At 39.9% G+C, this 26,303-nt stretch overlaps 1 protein-coding gene across 5 annotated transcripts in view; it reads right to left on the reverse strand.

Moving 5' to 3' along the window:
* Positions 1–468: 468 nt before the first annotated feature.
* Positions 469–26,303, reverse strand: part of LOC139474770 (solute carrier organic anion transporter family member 4A1-like) — a 143,564-nt gene continuing 117,729 nt past the window's right edge. For 3 of the 5 annotated variants that reach the window (XR_011653993.1, XR_011653995.1, XR_011653994.1), the window contains 12 exons: positions 22,764–23,217; positions 20,864–20,966; positions 19,890–20,011; positions 18,416–18,589; positions 17,248–17,337; positions 14,069–14,276; positions 13,355–13,511; positions 12,675–12,689; positions 9,912–10,078; positions 7,583–7,647; positions 4,908–5,562; positions 469–4,863 (listed from right to left, as the gene is read on the reverse strand). Coding sequence is in view for 1 of the 5 variants with exons in the window: in XM_071257904.1 (XP_071114005.1) it covers positions 5,177–5,562; positions 7,583–7,647; positions 9,912–10,078; positions 12,675–12,689; positions 13,355–13,511; positions 14,069–14,276; positions 17,248–17,337; positions 18,416–18,589; positions 19,890–20,011; positions 20,864–20,966; positions 22,764–23,217 (1,941 nt within the window). In the remaining 4 variants the exon portion in view is untranslated. The other 2 variants (XR_011653996.1, XM_071257904.1) reach the window with 2 other exon arrangements.

Genomic DNA, 26,303 nt, shown 5'->3' on the forward strand with positions numbered 1-26,303 from the left:
CCTGACAATGACATGGTCTGCTTGTTCCAGTGTTGTTCCTGACAATGACATGGTCTGCTTGTTCCAGTGTTGTTCCTGACAATGACATGGTCTGCTTGTTCCAGAGTTGTTCCTGACAATGACATGGTCTGCTTGTTCCAGTGTTGTTCCTGACAATGACATGGTCTGCTTGTTCCAGTGTTGTTCCCGACAATGACATGGTCTGCTTGTTGCAGTGTTGTTCCTGACAATGACATGGTCTGCTTGTTCCAGAGTTGTTCCTGACAATGACATGGTCTGCTTGTTCCAGTGTTGTTCACGACAATGACATGGTCTGCTTGTTACAGTGTTGTTCCTGACAATGACATGGTCTGCTTGTTGTTAGAGGGTTGCTGTCAGTCATGTTGTTTCTTGTGTACCAATTATTTTCCACGCTGCTGTGAAGATTCATGAAGGTAAGGAATACAGCAATAAAACTTTGTATTAAATACAAAACAGTTTATTCAACAAAAATAATTTGTACAACCTCTGATAATCACTCACAACTCTCTCACTCATCAACTCTACCACACCAATGAACTTGACAGCACACGTACAATGCTGGTGGTGTCGACACATACTATACCAGCACGTTGCTGTAAAATGTACTATAATTTTCCCCTTACACTGACTGAAGTATCATCTGAAGTTGCATCACAAAAAAAATTGAAATTGTAAACATCAAACTTTAAAAAAAGCAACGAGAATTATCAGTCAGGATTGTCTCCCGAAACAGATTCATTTAGATTTGGTTTAAAACTAAACATTTTTCACCATCATGTTTAAATTACACACTAACCTTTGCAATGACAAAAAGACAGACATAAACAATTTCATATTGTCATCAAGAAATAAGAAAACAAATTTTGTCATAAGATACTTTAAGATGACAAATGTATAAATGGAACATTCGTAGCCTCCTGTAATGAAGTCATCAGCCAAACCTCCCCCCACTCCCCCAGCAATGTTCAACCCCCAACACCACCAGTTGACACACCCATATTACAGCTAGTCATGCCTTGAGCACAAGCATCAACAGCTTTGTGTTTCTTCTACATTATATTTATCACAATTTCTATTTACAAACTGAAACAGATCAAATAAATATAACTGTGATTTGCTAACATAAAGTACAAGAACAGCAGACCTTTGAGTTATGCTTCTGGCCATATTATGTGAAAGAGCTGGATTTGTTATTTCCAAACTCAGCCTCCCTGAAGAACTGTCACTGAAACCCTCAAAGATTTCTAGCAAATACTTTCTTTCATCCAACATTATAGTAGCTGCCATCTCACCATCTCCTAGTCTTTGTTAACAATCAGCAACACAAATAAACCACATGTAATGTTTCAAAATTCTTTCATAAAGCAGGAAACACTGCTTTAACAGTAAAGACCATACCTATCTGATTCTTGTCTTACAGACTTCATCTTTGACAATATGACCCAAAAAACAATGGTTTCATTCCAATTTGCAAACTTAACAGTAGATTCATTTGTGAATTGAAAAACGCAGTTGCCTTGTCTATTTATTTAAATTCAATTCAAAGATATAAAACACATACTTAAATGTCAAAATATGTGTCAAGTATGATGAAATACCTTACCAAAATGGCCTGAATTTCGATTAGTACATCACATCTGAAAACTAAGGACAAACATATTGCTCCAGGTTGTGTTGGCCAACAAACAACAGCAAAACAAACTGAATAAAATCCTCAACTAAATGATCAGTTAGATACAAAATATTCTCAACAAGAATGAACCAAAATATTGATGTACAAATTAAATGATCTGATTTGTAATGAACACAGTAAATCGAGTATTCAATTCAATATTGTGCCTTTTCAGTTGTCAGTTAACAATGTGATGCCCTATATACACTTGTGAGGTTTTGTAGTGTGTTAAATAGTATTGATGAGATGACTATATACAACCACATGCACATTTTAATGTAATCAACAATTCACATTTCTGTCTTTTTTATATCCTTAGCTGTTCAAATCATGTATCTAAAGACTTTGACCTAAGAATCATATCCACTGACTACTACAGTAAAACAGCCATTAAGTATCGTCATGTCCGATGACTGCGAGAGTCTCATGCACAACCAAATTGTTTGGATAAACGGAAGCCTCGTTTCACACAGTGTGTGAAACTATCATGCAAAGGTAAATACACAGAGTCACAACATCCACTCATGAACATGATAACTTGATACTGTGACATGGAGAAGCACAAAAATGTTCATGTTATTCACAGTAAATGCTGCCTTTTAAACAAAGAATGTTGAAACAGGCTTCGAGTAATCTGATGGTCAGCTGTAGCTCAAAATGGTTGGTTTGTTGTTTTACATCGCACACAGCAATATTCCAGCTATATGGCGGCAGTCTGTAAATAATTGAGTCTGGACCAGACAATCCAGTGACTGATATCATGAGCATCAATCCACGCAATTGGGATCGATGACATGCTTCAACCAAGTCAGCGAGTCTGACCACCCGATCCCATTAGTCGGCTCTTACGACAAGCATAGTCGCCTTTTACAGCAAGCTCAAATTAACTGTATATCATCTGATATCAACAAAATGTATGCCAAGCTAACCTCTGTTCATAAGCCCAAAGTTCAATGATTCTCTTGTATGAATAATTTTTGTTAATTTCCTTGTTTGTGCTCAGTCTCTTTAATGCTCTCTTCTCATAGTCAATTTGGAAGGGAAGAAGATAAGCTCAGAATCTACACAATTTGGACAGACCAATTTTATTTCTTGGTAGCCATTGATCAATATTCAAAGGCATGAAAACCTCAAGTAACATGTGACCAAAATATATCATGTGTAACAGAATTTCCAATTTGTACACGACTCCCTTTACTGTTTGTTTGTAAGCACCTTGCCTATGGACTTGTAGGTAGAAAACCTGCGATGTTAAAAATATCCTGATAATGTCAGCCCAGCCTAAGTTTTAATTAGAGCTAGAAACAAGCCGTCACCTCAACAGATTGTCAATAACAAAGACACAAAAATAATAATTAGTACTGGGGTAAGAATTGACTTAAATACAGCATGGCAAAAAACAAAGAAGAATTCTGTCAAACTAAACAAATAATTTTGAAAATTGTCCATTTGTTGTTAAGCTTGATATTATACTTTTTGCCCTTGAACTAGAAGTCATAGAAACTGTTCACTTGTAAGATTGGTTCATAAGGAGCATACTTTTGAATCAAACATGATTTCTTTTATTGCCTTTGCATCATTTAGGGCAAGGTTGTCTATAAGACATGAACAAAATGGTCTGGTCCTATTATACTACTCAAAAGAAGCCAAAGAACACCCAATCCTTTCATACTACTACATGTATAGTTAATCTATACATAGATTAATGCCATGGCAGAATAACTAAAACAATATGAATTGATCATGTTTTCTCTAACTTCTTTGGACAAGTATACATAAAAGTACAAATGAAAAGTATCCTCAGAAAATAACCATGAAATGTGCAAAAACAACAGTGTTGTATTGTAAAATATATTTGTTCAAAAGCATTAAAATATGGCACTGATAACTGATGTGTCATGTGATGTGTCATGTGACATAAATCCTACAACATGAACAGACAACATAATATATTGCATTGATAATATCACAGTTATTGTAACAATCAAACTTGTGTGACACACATGGTAAAGCTCTCTACACAAACATATGACAACATCTTTATACTGCATTGTTATTCAATCTACATACAGTCTTGTTGCTTTCTTACAAACATTAACCCACAAGGTCTTTATGCGGTCTTTATTATGTATTATTATGCTAGATCTACAACTAACATATAACTTTCACATGTTTTCTTTTGTAAAGCAACCATTGAGCACACAAACATATTCCATAAGAACAACTGAGATATCCACTGAGAGTATGAATGAAAGATATCCCGTAGTTCTAGGTCATGCACTGACTAATATCACCCATATGTCATTATCACCAGAAAGTAGTGTTTAAAAACATGGGACTTATATAGTCTCTAAAACTAAGTGCCTGTGGCAGGCATCTTTCGTTTAAGAATTCTACCAATTTGGAATTTTTGTAAAGTTAATATCCTTTGCAAAACAAAGAAACGCAAAAAGTAGCAAAATCATAAATATCTGACAAAGTGTTGCCAACATCCACACCAAATTAATACCAATTTATACCAGTTCAAGGGGTCATTTTGATGGACCTGCATTGTTGGCCAATTTGGCATCTTGACAAGTGAGAAAATTATAAACAAACACCTAAACCTCCATCTGATGCATTGTCTGTGCAACCATCTGGACCTCTGAGGATACCTCCATTGCATTGTCTGTGCAACCATCTGGACCTCTGAGGATACCTCCGTTGCATTGTCTGTGCAACCATCTGGACCTCTAAGGATGCGTCCGTTGCAATGTCTGTGCAACCATCTGGACCTCTGAGGATACCTCCATTGCATTGTCTGTGCAACCATCTGGACCTCTAAGGATACCTCCGTTGCATTGTCTGTGCAACCATCTGGACCTCTAAGGATGCCTCCGTTGCAATGTCTGTGCAATCATCTGGACCTCTAAGGATGCGTCCGTTGCAATGTCTTTGCAATCATCTGGACCTCTAAGGATCCCTCCGTTGCAATGTCTGTGCAATCATCTGGACCTCTGATGATGCCTCCGTTGCAATGTCTGTGCAACCATCTGGACCTCTATGGATGCCTCCTTTGCAATGTCTGTGCAATCATCTGGACCTCTGAGGATGCCTCCGTTGCAATGTCTGTGCAACCATCTGGATGTCTAAGTATGCCTCTGTTGCAATGTCAGTCCAGCCATCTGGACCTCTGATGATGCATCCGTTGCAATGTCTGTGCAACCATCTGGACCTCCATGGATGCCTTTGTTGTTGCAGTCAGTGTAGGTGTAGTCTAAACCATCTGAATGTTTCATGGTTGCCATTGATCAGGGACACAGTATTGACTGTGTTGACCTTAATGAAAGTTAGTTCTCTTCTGCAACATTGGCAACAAGTGGGAGACCCACAATATTCTCTCAATGTCATTTCCATTTTATACAATTACGCCACTGATATTTACAAACACTATTTATTCCTTACTGTACTACGTACAGTCTCAGTAGTGCTCTAAGACACCAACTATAAACTTGTTTTAACGATATTTCCATTGGACTTTGCAGTTCCGTTGGCAACACTGTCAGGAACTCTAATCACTGTGTTAATTTCAGTGCCATTTGTCTGAGCATTGAGAGTTGTTCGGCTGGTGGATGATATGGCTGACACAGAAGTGTTGTCATTCAATCCTACTTCTTCAATATTTTCAGGAGGTTTTTTATACATCACAAGAGCAAGAAAGAAGAATAGAGATGACAATGCTTTCAGGGACAACCCAAGTGCCAGAAGATAGTAACTCATTTTTCTGTTGTCATAGAAAAAACAAGCCCCATCACCATCACATTTCTTCTGCCACAGGAGACAGGTCAAGTCAATCATCTTCCCAAACAGGATTGGCCCTGGGATGGAACCTGTGTTCAAACAGAGCAATGAGTTGGTTTTGTCATACAGCAATGAGTTGGTTTTGTCATACTGCAAGTGAGTTGAACTGTTTTGTCATACAGCAATGACTTGAATTGTTTTGTCATACAGCAAGTGAGTTGAATTGTTTTGTCATACAGCAATGAGTTGGTTTTGTCATACAGCAATGAGTTGGTTTTGTCATACAGCAATGAGTTGAATTGTTTTGTCATACAGCAATGACTTGAATTGTTTTGTCATACAGCGAGTGAGTTGAATTGTTTTGTCATACAGCAATGAGTTGAATTGTTTTGTCTTACAGCAATGACTTGAATTGTTTTGTCATACAGCAATGACTTGAATTGTTTTGTCATACAGCAATGAGTTGAATTGTTTTGTCATACAGCAATGAGTTGAATTGTTTTGCCATACAGCAATGAGTTGAATTGTTTTGTCATACAGCAAGTGAGTTGAATTGTTTTGTCATACAGCAATGAGTTGAATTGTTTTGTCTTACAGCGAGCGAGTTGAATTGTTTTGTCTTACAGCGAGCGAGTTGAACTGTTTTGTCATACAGCAATGAATTGATTTGTTTTGTCATACAGCAATGAGTTGAATTGTTTTGCCATACAGCAAGTGAGTTGAACTGTTTTGTCATACAGCAATGAGTTGAATTGTTTTGTCATACAGCAAGTGAGTTGAATTGTTTTGTCATATAGCGAGTGAGTTGAATTGTTTTGTCATATAGCGAGTGAGTTGAATTGTTTTGTCATACAGCAAGTGAGTTGAATTGTTTTGTCATACAGCAATGAGTTGAATTGTTTTGTCATACAGCAAGTGAGTTGAATTGTTTTGTCATACAGCAAGTGAGTTTAATTGTTTTGTCATACAGCAATGAGTTGAATTGTTTTGTCATACAGCGAGTGAGTTGAATTGTTTTGTCATATAGCGAGTGAGTTGAATTGTTTTGTCATATAGCGAGTGAGTTGAATTGTTTTGTCATACAGCAAGTGAGTTGAATTGTTTTGTCATACAGCAATGAGTTGAATTGTTTTGTCATACAGCAAGTGAGTTGAATTGTTTTGTCATACAGCAAGTGAGTTTAATTGTTTTGTCATATAGCGAGTGAGTTGAATTGTTTTGTCATACAGCGAGTGAGTTGAATTGTTTTGTCATACAGCGAGTGAGTTGAATTATTTTGTCATACAGCAATGAGTTGAATTGTTTTGTCAGACAGCAAGAGAGTGAATTGTTTTGTCATACAGCGAGTGAGTTGAATTGTATTCTGTGATAATGGACTTTCAACCGTGAAAAGCTTTTTCTCATCAAATGACAAATAGAAATAAACTTCTTGATGATATATACCAGTACATATTAATTTAGCCATTCATTTCTAATAATTGTCATCTATGCTATGTTTCATTACATTACAGGCAGTGTAGGCCTCCCTTCTGGTCAAACTCATGTTGACAAAAGTACAAAACAACTCTGTTGATACTAACATGTGGGTTCGAATCCTGGATGGGCCTCAATCCCAAAAAGTACAAGAATCTGTACTTTACTAAGAAAGTGTTATCCCAAATATAACATCTGTTAGGCTAAAAAAAATAATAATCTTGGTTCTCAGGCACCGCCTGCATCATCATAAAGTTTGCTATATGGTCCTTTTTTTATTTCTATATAAATTTTTGTTTAGAAAATCCTAATAAGTAAAACAAATGCAATCCAATATAGCACACAGTTACTTCCCTTTACATACGCATTGCTTTACTGTGCATCTCATGTTATTGTCATGGCGGCAATAGGAGTTTGTATGGTTGTTTATGTAGGGATGCCCTTTCCCAGGTTGATGGTACACAACTGTTTATTTGGTTACATACTAGTTTGAACAAGCGAAAAAAACAAAAACACAGCCCGCCTGCACTATATTTTCAAAAATCATTGCCAGAGAACCAATTCTCTTTTTTAAGGCTTAGATATTAACATGGCAAGCATTCTTCATAAAACAGAAAAGATATTCCTCTACATTACCTAGACAACGAGCTATAATCCACTGTATTCCAAGACCAAATGACCGCTGTTTTTCTGGCACACATCTAAACAAAATGAAGAGAAAGATTATGGATTGGCAAAATCAAAGAAGGGAATTTGCCCAAGGAGTTTAACTTAAGTATACTGATTATCTGATTGCGTTCAATAATGGTCAAATAACCAATTTCCCTTCGACTGATTCACCCACCTGAACTAGAAATAAAGGAGACCAGTGAAGCAAACCTCACCTGATCCATATTTACATCTATGCATTAAGAATCACAGTGACAAAAACTATCAACAAGACTATTTTACAAGAAGTATGACTTCAACTTTCCAATAGTCATCTTTCCCTCCATGCCGTGACATATTCCATCAGCTCCAGCCTTTGGTGTCTACATTTCACAACTTTTGATGTATAATCAGGCATGCTCTTTCTATGAAGATTTCAAAGAGCATCTTACGATTCTTCCTCAAAATATGTTTGATCAGGGTTAGAACATTCAAGACCTCATTACAGCTTTATAACTGTTGTATAGAAGACATGTGGTGGACATTGCCCAATTTGATACTTCTTTGACAATAATGATGTCTGATGCAATTCCCTATTTGGACTTGTATCTTGTGTTCACATGTTTTCCAGGCCACAGTTGACTTGCCTTTGGGCCACCAGTGGGGAAGGATATGCTCACCTTTTCACAAACGCCTCTGTCCTAACTATTTGACAGTGATTCATAAACACATGCTCATGATACAGTTTGAATCATACAATTGACTCTGTTTTGGGCAGAGATTCTTGTGGCTATGGAAACCATAACTACCAAGAAGTCTCTGAGAACCATGACTATCAAGAAGTCTCTGAGAACAATGACTACCTGAAGTCTCTATAAAGATTGACTACCAAGATGTCTCTGAGAACTATGACTACCAAGAAGTCTCTGAGAACCATGACTACCAAGTTGTTTCTGAGAACCATGACTACCAAAATTGTCTTCAAGAAGCATGACTACCGAGACATCTCTGAAAACCATGACTACCAAGAAGTCTCTGAGAACCATGACTACCAAGATGTTTCTGAGAACCATGAATATCAAGAGGTCTCTGAGAACCATGACTTCCAAGAAGTCTATGAGAACCATGACTACCAAGATGTTTCTGAGAACCATGACTACCAAAATTGTCTTCAAGAAGCATGACTACCGAGACATCTCTGAGAACCATGACTACCAAGAGGTCTCTGAGAACCATGACTACCAAGATGTTTCTGAGAACCATGAATATCAAGAAGTCTCTGAGAACCATGACTACCAAGATGTTTCTGAGAACCATGACTACCAAAATTGTCTTCAAGAAGCATGACTACCGAGACATCTCTGAAAACCATGACTACCAAGAAGTCTCTGAGAACCATGACTACCAAAATTGTCTTCAAGAAGCATGACTACCGAGACATCTCTGAAAACCATGACTACCAAGAAGTCTCTGAGAACCATGACTACCAAGATGTTTCTGAGAACCATGAATATCAAGAAGTCTCTGAGAACCATGACTTCCAAGAAGTCTATGAGAACCATGACTACCAAGATGTTTCTGAGAACCATGACTACCAAAATTGTCTTCAAGAAGCATGACTACCGAGACATCTCTGAGAACCATGACTACCAAGAGGTCTCTGAGAACCATGACTACCAAGATGTTTCTGAGAACCATGACTACCAAAATTGTCTTCAAGAAGCATGACTACCGAGACATCTCTGAAAACCATGACTACCAAGAAGTCTCTGAGAACCATGACTACCAAGATGTTTCTGAGAACCATGAATATCAAGAAGTCTCTGAGAACCATGACTACCAAAAAGTCTCTGAGAATCATGACTACCAAGACGTCTTCAAGAAGCATGACTAACGAGAAAGCACTGAAACCATGACTTCCAAGAAGTCTCTGAAACCAAGACTTCCAAGAAGTCTCTGAAACCATGACCACCAATAAGTCTCTGAAAACCATGACTACCAGGAAGTCTCTCAAAATTATGACCACCAAGGATCCTCTGAACCATGACCACCAAGAAGCCTTTTAACCATGACTACCAAGAATTCTCTGAACCATGACCACCAAGAAGCCTTTTAACCATGACTACCAAGAATTCTCTGAAACATTACTACCAAAACACCTCTGAACCATGACTACCAAGAAGTCTTTAAGAATCATGATAACCAGGATGTCTCTGAAAACCATATCTACAAGACTGTCTCTGAAAATCGTGACGACCCAATAAGTCTTTGAACCATGACTACCAAGAAGTCATGACCCATGCTATAAACCACTGACCTGAGTGTTGCTGACAGTGCAGGCATGCTGGTGACAAAGGTGAGTAGCATCATCATGGCAAAGAACGGCATGAAGAGAGGTAGCCAGATGCAAGATGTCTCACACTTGCCAAACTCTGCCATGTAGTCTGAGGTGTTACTGTTTATACAGGAGCAGTTGGAGTAGCGCTGAAACAAAGCAACACAGTCTTACATTTGCTCATGGCTGCTGTACAATAGGAGCGATTGAGTGTTTGCCAGAAAAAGGCCTTATTCTATCACCATTAAGTTAAGATTACTGGTAATACCAGCCATCATTCAATGGGTGCATTCTGGGTATACACGTAATATAGGATAGCGTACGGATTCTCATGTTAGTGTGCAAATGTTTCAGCATATATTATTGTCACAAAAAATGGTTTCAGAAAATATCCTATTATCCCAACTATATATCACTTTAGTTGTTGATACATACTTGTCAACTTGTAGTGGTAAAGATTATTTGTTTCTGTTATTGAATGATATATTTGAGTTAGCTATGAGAATATATCTTCATATGCATCAAACTTGAACAGGGCGACTAATCCTGGCATTATCAACACAGAAGGCAGGATATGAACATACTTTCGTACTGTTACACTGTGAAACATTATGTCACAATGAATCAAATTATATTGTGCAAGATGGACATATCACATACCATGGATACACTTAGTAAAAATGAACTATCATTGAAATTGTATTTTGAAATAGATATAATCAGTTTTACTGTAACTATCATATATTAAGGATGTCTGCTGGTAGCTGTCATAATGATATATTTTAAAGGGCATGAAAGGTCAACATAGCAACTATGCAGATTAATCGGTAATTCTTGACCAAAATTATAGTTTAAAAATGGAAATAGTGTAAAACAGACAATAGAAAATGAGGACATGAGGACATTGTCGTCCAAACAAAAAAATCCTCCAGTAATGGGAATCTCTTATTTGGTAATACATTATGCTGTTTTTGATTACCATGTCAACAACTAATGTCAGCTAAGTAACAACACTGAAGATGCCTTCAGTTTATGAGGGTATTAATCCATGACAGGCATTTATTGTGTGGAATTGCTGTGCGCAGCTTGTGTTTTTATTACCTGAACAGGACGTAATAATGAAAAGCTAGTTACCAATCGTTAAATTAATCACAGTGTCAAAATCAAACCCCATTTCACAGATTCAACAATGTATGCAATGTCGTTATTTTTTTAGAATTAGCACAGAAAGCAGAAACAGAATATGTATAACGGCTAAGAATCACAACAAAGGTAAACAAAGCGAACATATCAGCCAATGAAAACAGTTGTTAGCTTTAGGCCATGCCCCCAAATAGGTTTGTTTGGAAGCAGAGCATGAGGTTTCAGCACTTTCACTTGGACATTTAAATACTCTCTGTGAATATTATGAATTTTTCTCTCTCGGAAATTGCCTAAATGTATCGAGGAAAATCGCACTTTATTGGCCCTTTTAGTTAATCTATCACCAGTATGAACTGGCTTCGCTGTGCATCATGGACCAAACGTATAAGATCTTAAAAACATTGTATTACATATCCTACACACGGTGAATAATTCCCATTATACAACAGGTTGCATATTGTTTATGACAAAAGTGAGTAGCAAAGAATGATGTCACAGCACTGGAAATTCCTTGTATGATGTCATGGAGGGAAGTATGGGATGGATCACGATTTTATTCATTTGCTCAAAATTAACAAAATAATCACTTAGATCTTTATATACATTAACCTTTTATCCAAATGTAGATAAAATATCTTAAATGTTGAATATGATTATACCTTTATTGGAAACTGATACCACAGTGACAGATTTCCCCAAATCCGTATACAGTAAACTACGTTTATAGTGAACACTTTATAACAAATTTATGTTTTGGTTCTGACTGTATGCTGCATATATGCTGCATATATGCTTATAACGAACTGCGGTTGTTACAAACTAAAATTAGTGGTCCCTTAGAGTTTGTTTTAACCGTAGTTTACTGTACGTCCCTCAATTCTGAACTTGGCGCTGTGAGTTAATAAGTGCACCAGGCATAATAGAGCACAACATTACATTTTTCATTTAAACATTAAGATTATATCATGTCAATTTGAAAAATACCTATCTAAAAAAAATATAGATCTCCTGACACAGACAAGCAAACATCCCTAAGAAACTACACTGATAATATATAAAAGACACAACTGAAATGGCTATATGATCAGTGCTACCTGTCACCAGGGTGACTGTAGAAGACAAATATCAGCATACAAGTGACATTGGTTAATATTTCACACTTATACTAAGGTGCAGTGTAGAAGCAGAGAAAAAAAGTGTATGTTATTGCAGGTTATTCTATTAGAACCAGTGCTGAAATTCTTGTGCACAAAAACTGGGAAATATGTGTTGGGTGGCCACAATGAACCAGTCTATTAAGGCACTGGTCATTGTCATCAGCTTAGAAAAAAGCTGTCAAAATGAAACTTACCTGACTTACCTAATCACCATTCTACATACAGATGACTTAAACTATTATCACCATGCAATTATGATAATGTGGATTGTGTTAGTATTTAACCAGCTAAAAGAAAAGGTGTTTAGTGATGATGTGACTGGTGGAAATTGGAACAAATTTGATTTGACAAAAGTTGCAGTGAACATTTGTCATTCTACAAATGACAAAGTCAGTCCAACAAAGGGAGACAACCTGGCTGCCGAGATGATATGGGTGATAATTACCTCTTCTATTCCACTCTGTTTGGGGAGAAATTTCAGAATGTGAAAACAACTAACTACATAATAGAGAATCAGATTGCAAAAGAACCGGAACAAAATTCTAGGAAGCCTTTGGATAAATCAGGAGGAATTCATGCACGAAACAGCTCAGGCAAACAAACAGAATTCAACAGAACATTTCCAAAGAGAATAAAAAAATTTCTACTGAAGGTAGTTCCAAAACAGATGACATATATATTACTGCCTTACATTAGTCACAAACTGCAGAAACATAACATATGCTTAAGTTTTGTTCCTAATCAAAAAATTAGTATTTTTTACCCAGGTGTTGCATTTTTGACTGAAAAGAAATTGCTGGTATAATTTCAACCTCATAAAAAGCCCTGTATCACGTGTTTGATCATGTTTATTTTTTCTTGAAAGAGGTATAATCACCTGTATTCATAAGAAACAAGTTCAAATATGGCAGTTTGAAGTAAAAATAAATTTTAAATTTTTTTTCTATAAAATTTTCATGATACATTTAATACAAAATACCCCCCAAAAGGAAATCAACAATCAGTGGTAAAGAAACGGATATAAACACACGCCAACAGGCAAATGGTAACATAAATAAATACAGTGAACACAACTGACACTACCATGCTGACATTGACATAACTCGGTCTATATTTGGTGCTGACCTTGACATCGCCAGTCTCAGACACCTGGCATCCAGCATAGCAGGGGGAGAAGTACATGAGGCCGTCCCGCCCACACACCGGGTGATAGTCATCTTCTGTACACGCACAGTTGCTGTTGCATGTGTTGTCCAGCCTCTTGCCCAGGAATCCTATTGCCCTGTTCGTGAAAGAGTCAGCGAGTGAGTTTTTATGTTGCTTTGGACAAAATTTCAGCTATATCGTGAGGTGAGGTGAAATGGGGTTTAACATCGCGTCCACTTATATAGCGATGTGCATGCATGTACAAGACTGTACAAGTCCGGACTGATGCAGATTTATAGTGCTAGCTCACTGAGATACCATGCCACAGTTTAACATGAATACCCCACTCAGACACAGTATACTGACTCCGAGCCTCGTTTAGCCCCTTATTGCTGTGTGCCAGACAGGGTAACAACAAGTACCATTTTTTTTCCGTCTTTTGGTATGACGCGGCCGGGGATCAAACCCCTGAACCTTCAGCTCTCCGGGTGGACGCTCTGTAATAATCGAGTCTGGACCAGACAATCCAGTGATTGACATCATGTGTATCGATCCACACAATTGGATCGATGACACGCATCAACCAAGTCAGCGAGCCTGACCACCCGATCCCTTTAGTCGCCCTTTACGACAAGCATAGTCGCCTGTTATGGCAAGCATGGGTTGCTGAAGACCTAGGATGTATGTACTCACATGTTATTGGCACTGGCATTGTACTCTACATTGACACCAGCGAAGGGGACGTTTTCACAGTTGATCAAGAAGACTAAGGCAACAAATAGGACGATTAATGTAGCACCGAGACAGAATCTGATGATCCCGGACACCTTCATATTGAAGCGTTTGACAATGTAACCTCCAAGAAATGTACCGCCTCCACCGGCTGGGATGGCTGCATAACCTGCAGAGATAGGACATAGGTCTTGACACATACATTCACAAGATTAGTAGGAGCAAGATAGGCATCGCTGCTGATGACATAAACAATAGGCATCACATCTGATGACATCAACCATCATCATCACATCTGATGATACAAAATCGTGATGCTGTGACTTATCGGTACACCGGTTCATCCTCAGCAAACTTTGCATGATACAATTTAACCTAGCTCCTATCAATTTTCCTTGTTGATCTGTTTATTTGTTGTTTTGATAAAACAGACTGAACAGATTATTGAAACCGAAAGAAAAATTTGTTTGTTTCTTATTATTTTCTGATACAGAATACTTGACTTGACTCAGTGTCCAGTTGATGGGTATCAGCCAGTTGTCCTTCCTTAGCTTTATAAGTGAGTCTATGGACTCCATTCTCAGTCTAATGACTGGGCCTTCCACAAACAATGTTGCATATATGCCATATCGAGATACTTATCGTATCATGGCTTCTGTATTAAGATATGTATCGTATCACACCTGTATCGTGACATCCCTTATACCGACAATAGCCATCACATCTGATGATACCAACATCAGGCATCACATCTGATGATACCAACATCAGGCATCACATCTGATGATACCAACATTAGGCATCACATCTGATGATACCAACATTAACCATCACATCTGATGACATCAACCAACATCAGGCATCACATCTGATGATACCAACATCAGGCATCACATCTGATGATACCAACATTAACCATCACATCTGATGACATCAACCAACATTAAGTATCACATCTGATGATACCAACATCAGACATCACATCTGATGATACCAACAATAGGCATCATAGCGGTTGGCACAAACAATAGAAGCATCAAATCTGATGGCAGCTAAACTGCCATTACATTTATACCATTTAATTATGTGTGACCACCCTCACAGTGGTACAAGGCTGACCCTCACAGTGGTACAAGGACGATCCTCACAGTGGTATAAGGACAACCCTCACAGTGGTACAATTACAACCCTCACAGTGGCATAAGGACAACCATCACAGTGGTATAAGGACAACCCACATTGTGGTATAAGGACAACCCACATTGTGGTATAAGGACAACCCTAACAGTGGTATAAGGACGACCCTCACAGTGGTATAAGGACGACCCTCACAGTGGTATAAGGACCACCCTCACAGTGGTATAAGAATGACCCTCACAGTGGTATAAGGATGACCCTCACAGTGGTATAAGGACGATCCTCACAGTGGTATAAGAATGACCCTCACAGTGGTATAAGAATGACCCTCACAGTGGTATAAGGATGACCCTCACAGTGGTATAAGGACAACCCTCACAGTGGTACAAGGACAACCCTCATTGTGGTATAAGGACGATCCTCACAGTGGTATAAGGACGATCCTCACAGTGGTATAAGGACAACCCTCACAGTGGTACAATTACAACCCTCACAGTGGTATAAGGACAACCATCACAGTGGTATAAGAATGACCCTCACAGTGGTATAAGAATGACCCTCACAGTGGCATAAGGACAACCCTCACAGTGGTATAAGAATGACCCTCACAGTGGTATAAGGACAACCCTTACAGTGGTACAAGGACAACCCTCATTGTGGTACAAGGACAACCCTCACAGTGGTATAAGGACGACCCTCACAGTGGTATAAGGACAACCCTCACAGAGGTATAAGGACAACCCTCACAGTGGTACAGGGTCGACCCTTACAGTGGTATAAGGACGACCCTCACAGAGGTATAAGGACAACCCTAACAGTGGTATAAGGACGACCCTCACAGCGGTATAAGGACAACCCTCACAGTGGTACAGGGAAGACCCTCACAGTGGTATAAGGATGAACCTCACAGTGGTATAAGGATGACCCTCACAGTGGTACAAGGACGACCCTCACAGTGGTACAAGGACAACCCTCACAGTGGTATAAGGACAACCCTCACAGAGGTATAAGGACAACCCTCACATTGGTACAAGGACAACCCTCACAGTTGTACAAGGATGACCCTCACAGTGTTATAAGGACGACCCTCACAGTGGTATAAGGACAACCCTCACATTGGTACAAGGACAACCCTCACAGTGGTATAAGGACGACCCTCACAGTGTTATAAGGACGACCCTCACAGTGGTATAAGGACGACCCTCACAGTGGTACAAGGACGACCCTCACAGAGGTACAAGGACGACCCTCACAGTGGTACAAGGACGACCCTCACAGTGGTACAAGGACGACCCTCACAGAGGTATAAGGACGACCCTCACAGTGGTACAAGGACGACCCTCACAGTGGTACAAGGACGACCCTCACAGTGGTATAAGGACAACCCTCACAGAGGTATAAGGACGACCCTCACAGTGGTACAAGGACGACCCTCACAGTGGTATAAGGACAACCCTCACAGAGGTATAAGGACGACCCTCACAGTGGTACAAGGACGACCCTCACAGAGGTATAAGGACGACCCTCACAGAGGTATAAGGACGACCCTCACAGTGGTATAAGGACAACCCTCACAGAGGTATAAGGACGACCCTCACAGTGGTATAAGGACGACCCTCACAGTGGTATAAGGACGACCCTCATAGAGGTATAAGGACGACCCTCACAGTGGTACAAGGACGACCCTCACAGTGGTACAAGGACAACCCTCACAGTGGTACAAGGACGACCCTCACAGAGGTATAAGGACGACCCTCACAGTGGTACAAGGACGACCCTCACAGTGGTATAAGGACAACCCTCACAGTGGTACAAGGACGACCCTCACAGTGGTACAAGGACAACCCTCACAGAGGTGTAAGGACAATCCTCACAATGGTACAAGGACCACCCTCACAGAGGTATAAGGACGACCCTCACAGTGGTATAAGGACAACCCTCACAGTGGTACAAGGACGACCCTCACAGTGTACAAGGACGACCCTCACATGAACTAGACTTACCGACAAACTGGGCTGCACTTGCTGCTGGCAAACTGAACTGAGACTCGATGAACTTGGGAGCAAACGTGGAGAAGCCACTGAGGAGGATACCTGCAACAGGGAGAACACACAGTAGGAAAGTGAGGATGGTCTTATGCCCCTTTAGCTATATTTCAGCAATATTCCAGCAATTTCACAGAGGGGGACACCAGAAATGGGCTCCACACATTGTGGGGAAACGAACCCAGGCCTTCAGCATGATGATCAACACTGTAACCACTAGGCTACATCATCACTCTCAACAGTGAGGATAGCGTGGCTGTTACATTTGTTCTAAATACTTTTAATAGTTTTTGACTGCATAATAAGTATTTTTCATATGATCTAAGTGGTGTGTTTGATGTGGCAAGCATCAGGGCATCAATGTTACACTCAAATCAGGTAAAAACAATTTTCACTAGTATGATCTCCACAAGGATATGTCACAAGACTTGCAATGTTAACATAGAACCTTCCAAATGAAGTTTGTAGATACGTTAAGAGTGAGAAGAGTGAGAAGTTTCACTGGTGATTAGCTACAGCAGTTTCTCAGAGGTAACAACTATTATTATCTTCTACAAATGGTCAAAGATGTGAAAATGATGATGCCTCCTAGAAACATTCCTCAGTGTGTTGTCAGCAATATTCCAGATCTGGATCAGACAATCCAGTGATTGATGTCATGAGCATCGATCCACGCAATTAGGATACAATGACACGCATCAACCAAGTCAGCGAGCTTGACCACCCGATCCCATTAGTCACCTCTTAAAACAAGCATAGTTATTTTAACCTCATAGTTGCTGAAGACTTATTCTAACCCAGATCTTCACAGGGTGTTGGCTGACATCAACAATCTTCAGCTATGACAATGTTTCTAGTGGGACATTATTCTGACCTTACATCACAAAGAATCAAATTGCGCTAACAATACGGACGACGTAAACAATACACAGGTGTGTAAGAAGCGATATTTGCACTAGTGCACATACAATTTTTATGAACACGGTAATTTCTAACCCTAAGGGAAAAAAATAATTTTATTTCAGGGACTATATGACAGTCTGTGATCATGGTTGTGGAGTATCAGTATAACATACCAGAGTGTGTTGAGGATATGACAATGTAGAGGAGATAAAAACGGATGTACCTTCACTGGCTGCTGCAAAGTTGAGGAACATGAATGTCGGGTTGGTGACAAGTAGTTTGATGGAGAGTAGTATGTCTTTGATCCCTCTCTTATTGCCGATCTTGTTGGCTTCATCTTCAGTGCTGCCCTTGTTGTGCACCTCCTTGCCACGCTCGGCCATATACTTGCTGGAGCCTGCACACAACAATTAATTAATGCTACGTCCGCTAGGGATGGGATTGGAGGTTTAAAGCGTATCACAATATTTTGCAATGCACAAGGTCGTATTGCGATACGTATCACGATATGTTGTACAATTCTATATATTTTTAATTCAGAAGCAATCTGATACATGGAGGTATGAACTGAAGTTCATCAAATGAAGAATATATACGCAGCCATCTTGGAGCCCCAGCGAAGGCATTTGTCAAGTATATAACGTTAAACACACGTTAAAAATCGAAATCTGAAATCATCCGATATATCTTGCATGAAAAATGATATTGAGATACATATCGTGGAAAGAATGAGCCTCAATTTACCGATATACCGATAATGTCCCCACTCTAGGGGTCTGCATACAACACACTAATGTGAGCTCATGGTGCTATGTTGGGAAATGTTCTGTGTGCTCTTAATTTGTACACAAAAGAGAAAGAGGAACAAAACCAATGTTATTTTCACATCAGAGGCGGATTCATAATTTGTGTTTGTGTGTGTCTGTGTTCATATTCATGGGAGGGGACTTTACAACTTTACATGGGTGGTTAGTGATCTTATTAATACAGTAAGATTTAACATCTTAAATTTGACCATCAGTGTGGTCTTTGATCCGACCATATTAGATAAAAAAAACATCAGATGTGGTACAAGGACGACCCTCACAGTGGTACAAGGATGACCCTCACAGAGGTAGAAGGACAACCCTCACAGAGGTAGAAGGACAACCCTCACAGTGGTAGAAGGACAACCCTCACAGTGGTACAAGGACAACCCTCACAGTGGTACAAGGACAACCCTCACAGTGGTACAAGGACAACCCTCACAGTGGTACAAGGACAACCCTCACAGTGGTACAAGGACAACCCTCACAGTGGTACAAGGACGACCCTCACATTGGTACAAGGACGGCCCTCACAGTGGTACAAGGACAACCCTCACAGTGGTACAAGGACAACCCTCAAAGTGGTACAAGGACAACCCTCACAGTGGTACAAGGACAACCCTCAAAGTGGTACAAGGACAACCCTCACAGTGGTATAAGGATCTACTTCATGCCACTGGCATCCACAAGTGATTTAGGTCTCCCGGATCCACCATTCCACGGATGACTTACACTCTCAACAAAATTCTTGCCTCATGACCAACGCATGGTTCAACGCACATTCTGGTCTATGGGAGACACTGTACTCTGGTTTGGGTGTGCTGTTTCTGAGGGCAATTCTGATTGTGATCCTAGCTAGGTGTTAAACCAGATATTGATGTATGTGTTTACCTGGCAATGCTCGCGGGAATCCAAACAGGGGGACAGAGACAAAGAAAGCGAGGGCGCCACTGAACAGGAAGCCAATCCACCATGCCCCAACCCAGCGTGGGTTGTCCGGTGTAATGGAGAGACTGAAACACATGGCATGACTTTATACACCTCCATCATCAACAAAAGTGCTGACTACACCACAGATTCTACGTATGTGTGTGCTTGTATCAATAGCACCAGTGTCTGTGAACACCTGCTTGTATCAATAGCACCAGTGTCTGTGAACACCTGCATGTATCAATAGCACCGTAGTCTATGAACACCTGCATTACCTGGATGTATTAATAGCACCGGTGTCTATGAACACTTGCATTACCTGGATGTATTAATGGCACCAGAGTCTGTAAACACCTGCATTACTTGGATGTATTAATAGCACCGGTGTCTATGAACACCTGCATTACCTGGATGTATTAATAGCACCGGTGTCTGTGAACACCTGCATTACCTGGATGTATTAATGGCACCGGTGTCTGTGAACACCTGCATTACCTGGATGTATTAATGGCACCGGTGTCTGTGAACACCTGCATTACCTGGATGTATTAATGGCACCAGTGTCTGTGAACACCTGCATTACCTGGATGTATTAATAGCACCGGAGTCTGTAAACACCTGTGTTACCTGGTTGTATTAATAGCACCAGTGTCTGTGAACACCTGCATTACCTGTATGTATTAATAGCACCAGTGTCTGTGAACACCTGCATTACCTGGATGTATTAATAGCACCGGTGTCTGTGAACACCTGCATTACTTGGATGTATTAATAGCACCGGTGTCTGTGAACACCTGCATTACCTGGATGTATTAATGGCACCGGTGTCTGTGAACACCTGCATTACCTGGATGTATTAATGGCACCAGTGTCTGTGAACACCTGCATTACCTGGATGTATTAATAGCAATGGTGTCTGTGAACACCTGTATTACCTGGATGTATCAATAGCACCGGTGTCTGTGAATATCTTAAGGAACTCGCCACCTGCCATATATCCAATTGCTGGACCAATGATAGCAAAGGAGTAGAAGATTCCTGAAAGTCAAAGACATACACAGAATTAACACAGGACAAAAAGTGAGATGGTAACTGTATTTGATGAATACAGGATATCCATGGCCTATTTATGACAAAAAAACTAAAACAGGAAACCAACAGGACATGTATCGGACTTCAGAGAACATCAATGATATTCTTTAACCATGTCTTATATATATTTAAAGCATATGCTTGATGTTATTTAGAAGAAACCCTGTGGAGATCCATGTTAGGGATCGAACATTTGATATTCTGTGGTGGAGATTACATATTTTTTCAGGAACAGCTACAGATTTGAATTTTATTTTTAACAAAACCACCTTGCAGCAATGTAATTTTGTAGCAGGCAATTTTGGGGACATTTTATCTTTTTCAATAAAATCCTAGCACCCCCACCCCCAGAATATGAAATGGTCAGTCCTTCAGAATTGATCCCCCTGTGAAGAACCGTGTTAGAACAGATGTCTGATCTAAATCTACCAGGTGTCTGACAGATGTCTGATCTATATCTACCAGGTGTCTGACAGATGTCTGATCTATATCTACCATGTTTCTGACAGATGTTTGATCTATATCTACCAGGTGTCTCATCTATATCTACCATTTTTTTGACAGATGTCTAATCTATATCTACCATGTTTCTGACACATGTCTGATCTATATCTACCATGTTTCTGACAGATGTCTGATCTATACCTACCATGTTTCTGACAGATGTCTGATCTATATCTACCATGTTTCTGACACATGTCTGATCTATATCTACCATGTTTCTGACACATGTCTGATCTATATCTACCATGTTTCTGACAGATGTCTGATCTATATCGACCAGGTGTTTGACAGATGTCTGATCTATATCGACCAGGTGTTTGACAGATGTCTGATCTATATCTACCAGGTGTTTGACAGATGTCTGATCTATATCGACCAGGTGTTTGACAGATGTCTGATCTATATCTATCAGGTGTTTGACAGATGTCTGATCTATATCTACCATGTTTCTGACAGATGTCTGATCTATACCTACCATGTTTCTGACAGATGTCTGATCTATATCTATCAGGTGTTTTACAGATGTCTGATCTATATCTACCATGTTTCTGACACATGTCTGATCTATATCGACCAGGTGTTTGACAGATGTCTGATCTATATCTACCAGGTGTTTGACAGATGTCTGATCTATATCTACCAGGTGTTTGACAGATGTCTGATCTATATCTATCAGGTGTTTGACAGATGTCTGATCTATATCTACCATGTTTCTGACAGATGTCTGATCTATATCGACCAGATGTTTGACAGATGTCTGATCTATATCTACCATGTTTCTGACAGATGTCTGATCTATATCTACAAGGTGTTTGACAGATGTCTGATCTATATCTACCATGTTTCTGACAGATGTCTGATCTATATCTACCAGGTGTTTGACAGATGTCTGATCTATATCTCCCTAGTGTCTAACGGATGTCTGATCTATATCTACCTAGTGTCTAACGGATGTCTGATCTATATCTACCAGGTGTTTGACAGATGTCTGATCTATATCTATCTAGTGTCTAACGGATGTCTGATCTTTATCTACCAGGTGTTTGACAGATGTCTGATCTATATCTACCTAGTGTCTAACGGATGTCTGATCTATATCTACCTAGTGTCTAACGGATGTCTGATCTATATCTACCTAGTGTCTAAAGGATGTCTAAGAAAAGAATAATTTTGTGTGACTAGTGTTGTAGTGGTATCTGGTATTTTGGTGTCGTCCAACTTCCAGCAGCCTCCACTCACCCACATAGAATGACGATGACCGTAGAGGCAGGTTTTCATCAAGGTACGTGACTCCGAGTGTGTAGAGGGGCGACGCCCCAGCACCATGGAGCAGTTGGCCCAGGAAGAACACATACTTGTAGTCGGACAAAGACTCTGCTGAAACTGTGTCACAAGTCCCTGTAGTGTTGCCACCTATTCGACAAATGTTCTCCTGACTGCTCTGAACGGTGTACAGGGGTGTTGTGAAATGTGGCAAAGAGAACACAAAGGAACCAACTCCAAGAATGAATATTCCAATGCCGAGATATCTGGGCTTGATCCCGAGACCTCCGAAGTAGCTGACCGGTATAAGACAGAGAACTGATGCAATGTCATAGCAGCTGGCTATTGTGCCTGACTGGGTACTGCTGATCTCAAACCGTCTCTCAATGTTGGATATCACCACGTTCACGAAGCCATTGACCACCATGCCCTGCAACAAGAAGTAGATCACATTAGTTTCTTTTTGTGTTTTGTGTTTGATGTTTAATGCTGCACTCAGCAATATTCCAGCTATATAACAGAGGTTTTTAAATAATTGAGTCTGGACAAGACAATCCAGTCATTGACCGTGAACATCGATCCACGCAATTGGGATATGATGACATGCATCAACCAAGTCAGGTAGCCTGACCTCCCGATCCCATTAGTCGCCTCTTATGACAAGCATAGTCACACAAAACTAACACACCATGACATAACTGACACGTTGTTCAAACTGACATCAAACCCTCTCACTCAGTGTATCTATGTCCCTGCTGTTTATAACACAAACAATGATATATTAAGCACACTAATTTTGAAAGAAACACAATTTTGTTCTCGGAAACAAATATTTGCTATGAGCCTCATTGCTGCTGTAGGTTGGATAATCAAGGGAGATAACTCATGTAGCTCTAAAACTCAACCAGTGTTTGAAGTGCAGTAAAATATCCTTCCAGTTTCTGGATGTGTTGTTTTTTCTCTGAAATCAACTCTGAATAAGTGCATCCCTTTCCACACAGTAACTTTAGCCTGCCAACATCTGTAACAATACATCACCTACACCACTGTCATCCTGTCTGCCTGCTTCTATGAAATACCTGCTGAAGGTCTTACAGTGTACAAAAACACTTCACACACTGCCAAGTTATTTTTTTTCCAAAGATCTTGAGATTTTCAGAATTCTAAATAGGCTCCTAAGTGAGGAAAAGACTTTCACATTAGCACATTTTTTCAACCTGATTGCTTATACAACAGGTATAAGTTATTGCCAATGTCTCTGATTTGACAAAGAATCATTTACACAATTATCCCAAGGAGTTTTTGTCATTCTTTCAGACAGATGCTGTTATTTTACATACCTGACGAAATACAGAAAAACTATGCTGAAAGGTCATTCACACCTCTTCCTTAAGAAGCAATACAAATACTATTTTCTAATTACATACATGTGGTTAGAATATTTTGAAACCTGGATAACAAAAAACAGGATAATAACACGGATTTGGTGTACCTTCTCCACTGTGCACCGCCAGCCACACAGTACATACAATGATGCTAACTAGTATTGCCCTCAGAATATACTGTTATACGAAAAAAACTGCATTGGGCCAAGATGATACGATACAGTGAAGACTGGCTCCATGGTCTTGTGGACAGAGGGTCTCCCCAGGGAGGGGAAGGTTCGGGGTTCGATCCTCGGACACGTCACACCAAAAGACATCAAAGGACGATACTTGATCTTACTCTGCTTGGTGCTAGTGGAACACTTGGTTTTTTTTTGGTTTTGGTTTGTTGTTTAACGCCGCACTCAGCAATATTCCAGCTATATGACGGCGGTCTGTAAATAATCGACAACATGATTGACAACATGAGCATAGATCCACACAGTTGGGACCGATGACATGCATCAACCAAGTCAGCCAGCCTGACCACACGATCCCGTTAGTCGCCTTTTACGACAAGCATAGTCACCTTTTATGGCAAGCATGGGTTGCTGAAGAACTATTCTACCTCGAATCTTCACAGGCCAGTGGAACGCTTGATAACCTTACTTAGTTGTGTGTTATGGAAATACACATAGTTGTTGTTTCTCCTTCTCTTGGCAGACATTATTATATCTAAGGTTGTACTGGATGGGTTTTATTTCAGGCACTGCCCTAAGTTATCGTGGATTAACACTGGTGAATAGAGTCACCCTGGCCGCCTGAAATGTGGCAAACTCGGGTGACTCAGGTGACCCAATCTTAAACTAATCAAATGCACGTACAGGGAAATGCTCGTAAACATAATTCAGTCATGTAAAACTATTACAGGAATGGGTAACTCGGGTACCTGGGTTGGGTGGGTACTTAGTAGGACCCGGGTACCCACAGGACTACTGGACCCATGGTTAGTCACGTGATATATTGTTTAATGACAAAAATGATCTAGAACTCTATAGTTACACTACAAGTGACTAATGTTCACATTTCTTTCTGACTATGCACCCATTCCTTCTGATTTTTCATATTGTTGAATAAAGATATAACTTAAATCAACTTCAGTGTATGAATGACCAGATTGTTTAATACTTGTATCGGAATACATTTTGCCAGGGCTATGCTACAAATGTTCCCAATCTGACATTTTGAGACATCTCCTGAGACCTACAGTGGGTTCCCAGGTCACTTAGGGTCGGGTAATAGGGGGATGGGTACCCGGGCAGTAAATCTGGATTCGTCCCAGCCCTAAACACCATGCTATTACCAAAAAAACAACACATGATTGAGGTTTGTTTGTTTCCTTGTTGTTTTACGCCGCACTCAGCAAGAAACCAGCAAAATGACGGTGGTCAGTAAATAATTGAGTCTGGACCAGACAATCCAGTCATTGATGTGATGAGCATTGATCCACGCAATCGGGATACGATGACATGCATCAACCAAGTCAGCGAGTCTGACCACCCGATCCCGTTAGTCGCCTCTTACGACAAGCATAGTCACACAAAACTAACACACCATGACATAACTGACACATTGTTCAAACTGACATTAAACCCAACTCACTCACTCACTCACTCACTCAGTGTATCCATGTCCCTGCTGTTTATAACACAAACAATGATATATTAAGCACACTAATTTTGAAAGAAACACAATTTTGTTCTCGGAAACAAATATTTGCTATGAGCCTCATTCCTGCTGTAGGTTGGATCTTTTACGGCAAGCACAGGTTGAAGATTTATTCTACCCCAGATCTTCATATGATTGAGCTATACTCAATAAATTAAATGTAAAATAGAAACAGATATCTGAAAAAGCTGTGCCATGTATCCATTAACATTAAATCTGGAATGAATCTGTGTCAGTGTTGAACAAAGTCGGGTGACACAGCATGATTCAAAGCCATGACCCTGTATGTTTATTTTGACTTAAAGGCCTACTGTTGACACATCATGGTCCACACAGTGGAAATACCAGCCGACCCCCAGGCTACCAACTGTCTATACCATGTACATATAATCCTAATCATTTTGCCTTGTGTAAATAATATTAT

The sequence above is a fragment of the Haliotis cracherodii genome, unplaced genomic scaffold (genome assembly GCF_022045235.1).
Source record: "Haliotis cracherodii isolate W230 unplaced genomic scaffold, xgHalCrac1.p SCAF_1, whole genome shotgun sequence".
In the NCBI taxonomy this organism is placed as follows: domain Eukaryota; kingdom Metazoa; phylum Mollusca; class Gastropoda; order Lepetellida; family Haliotidae; genus Haliotis; species Haliotis cracherodii.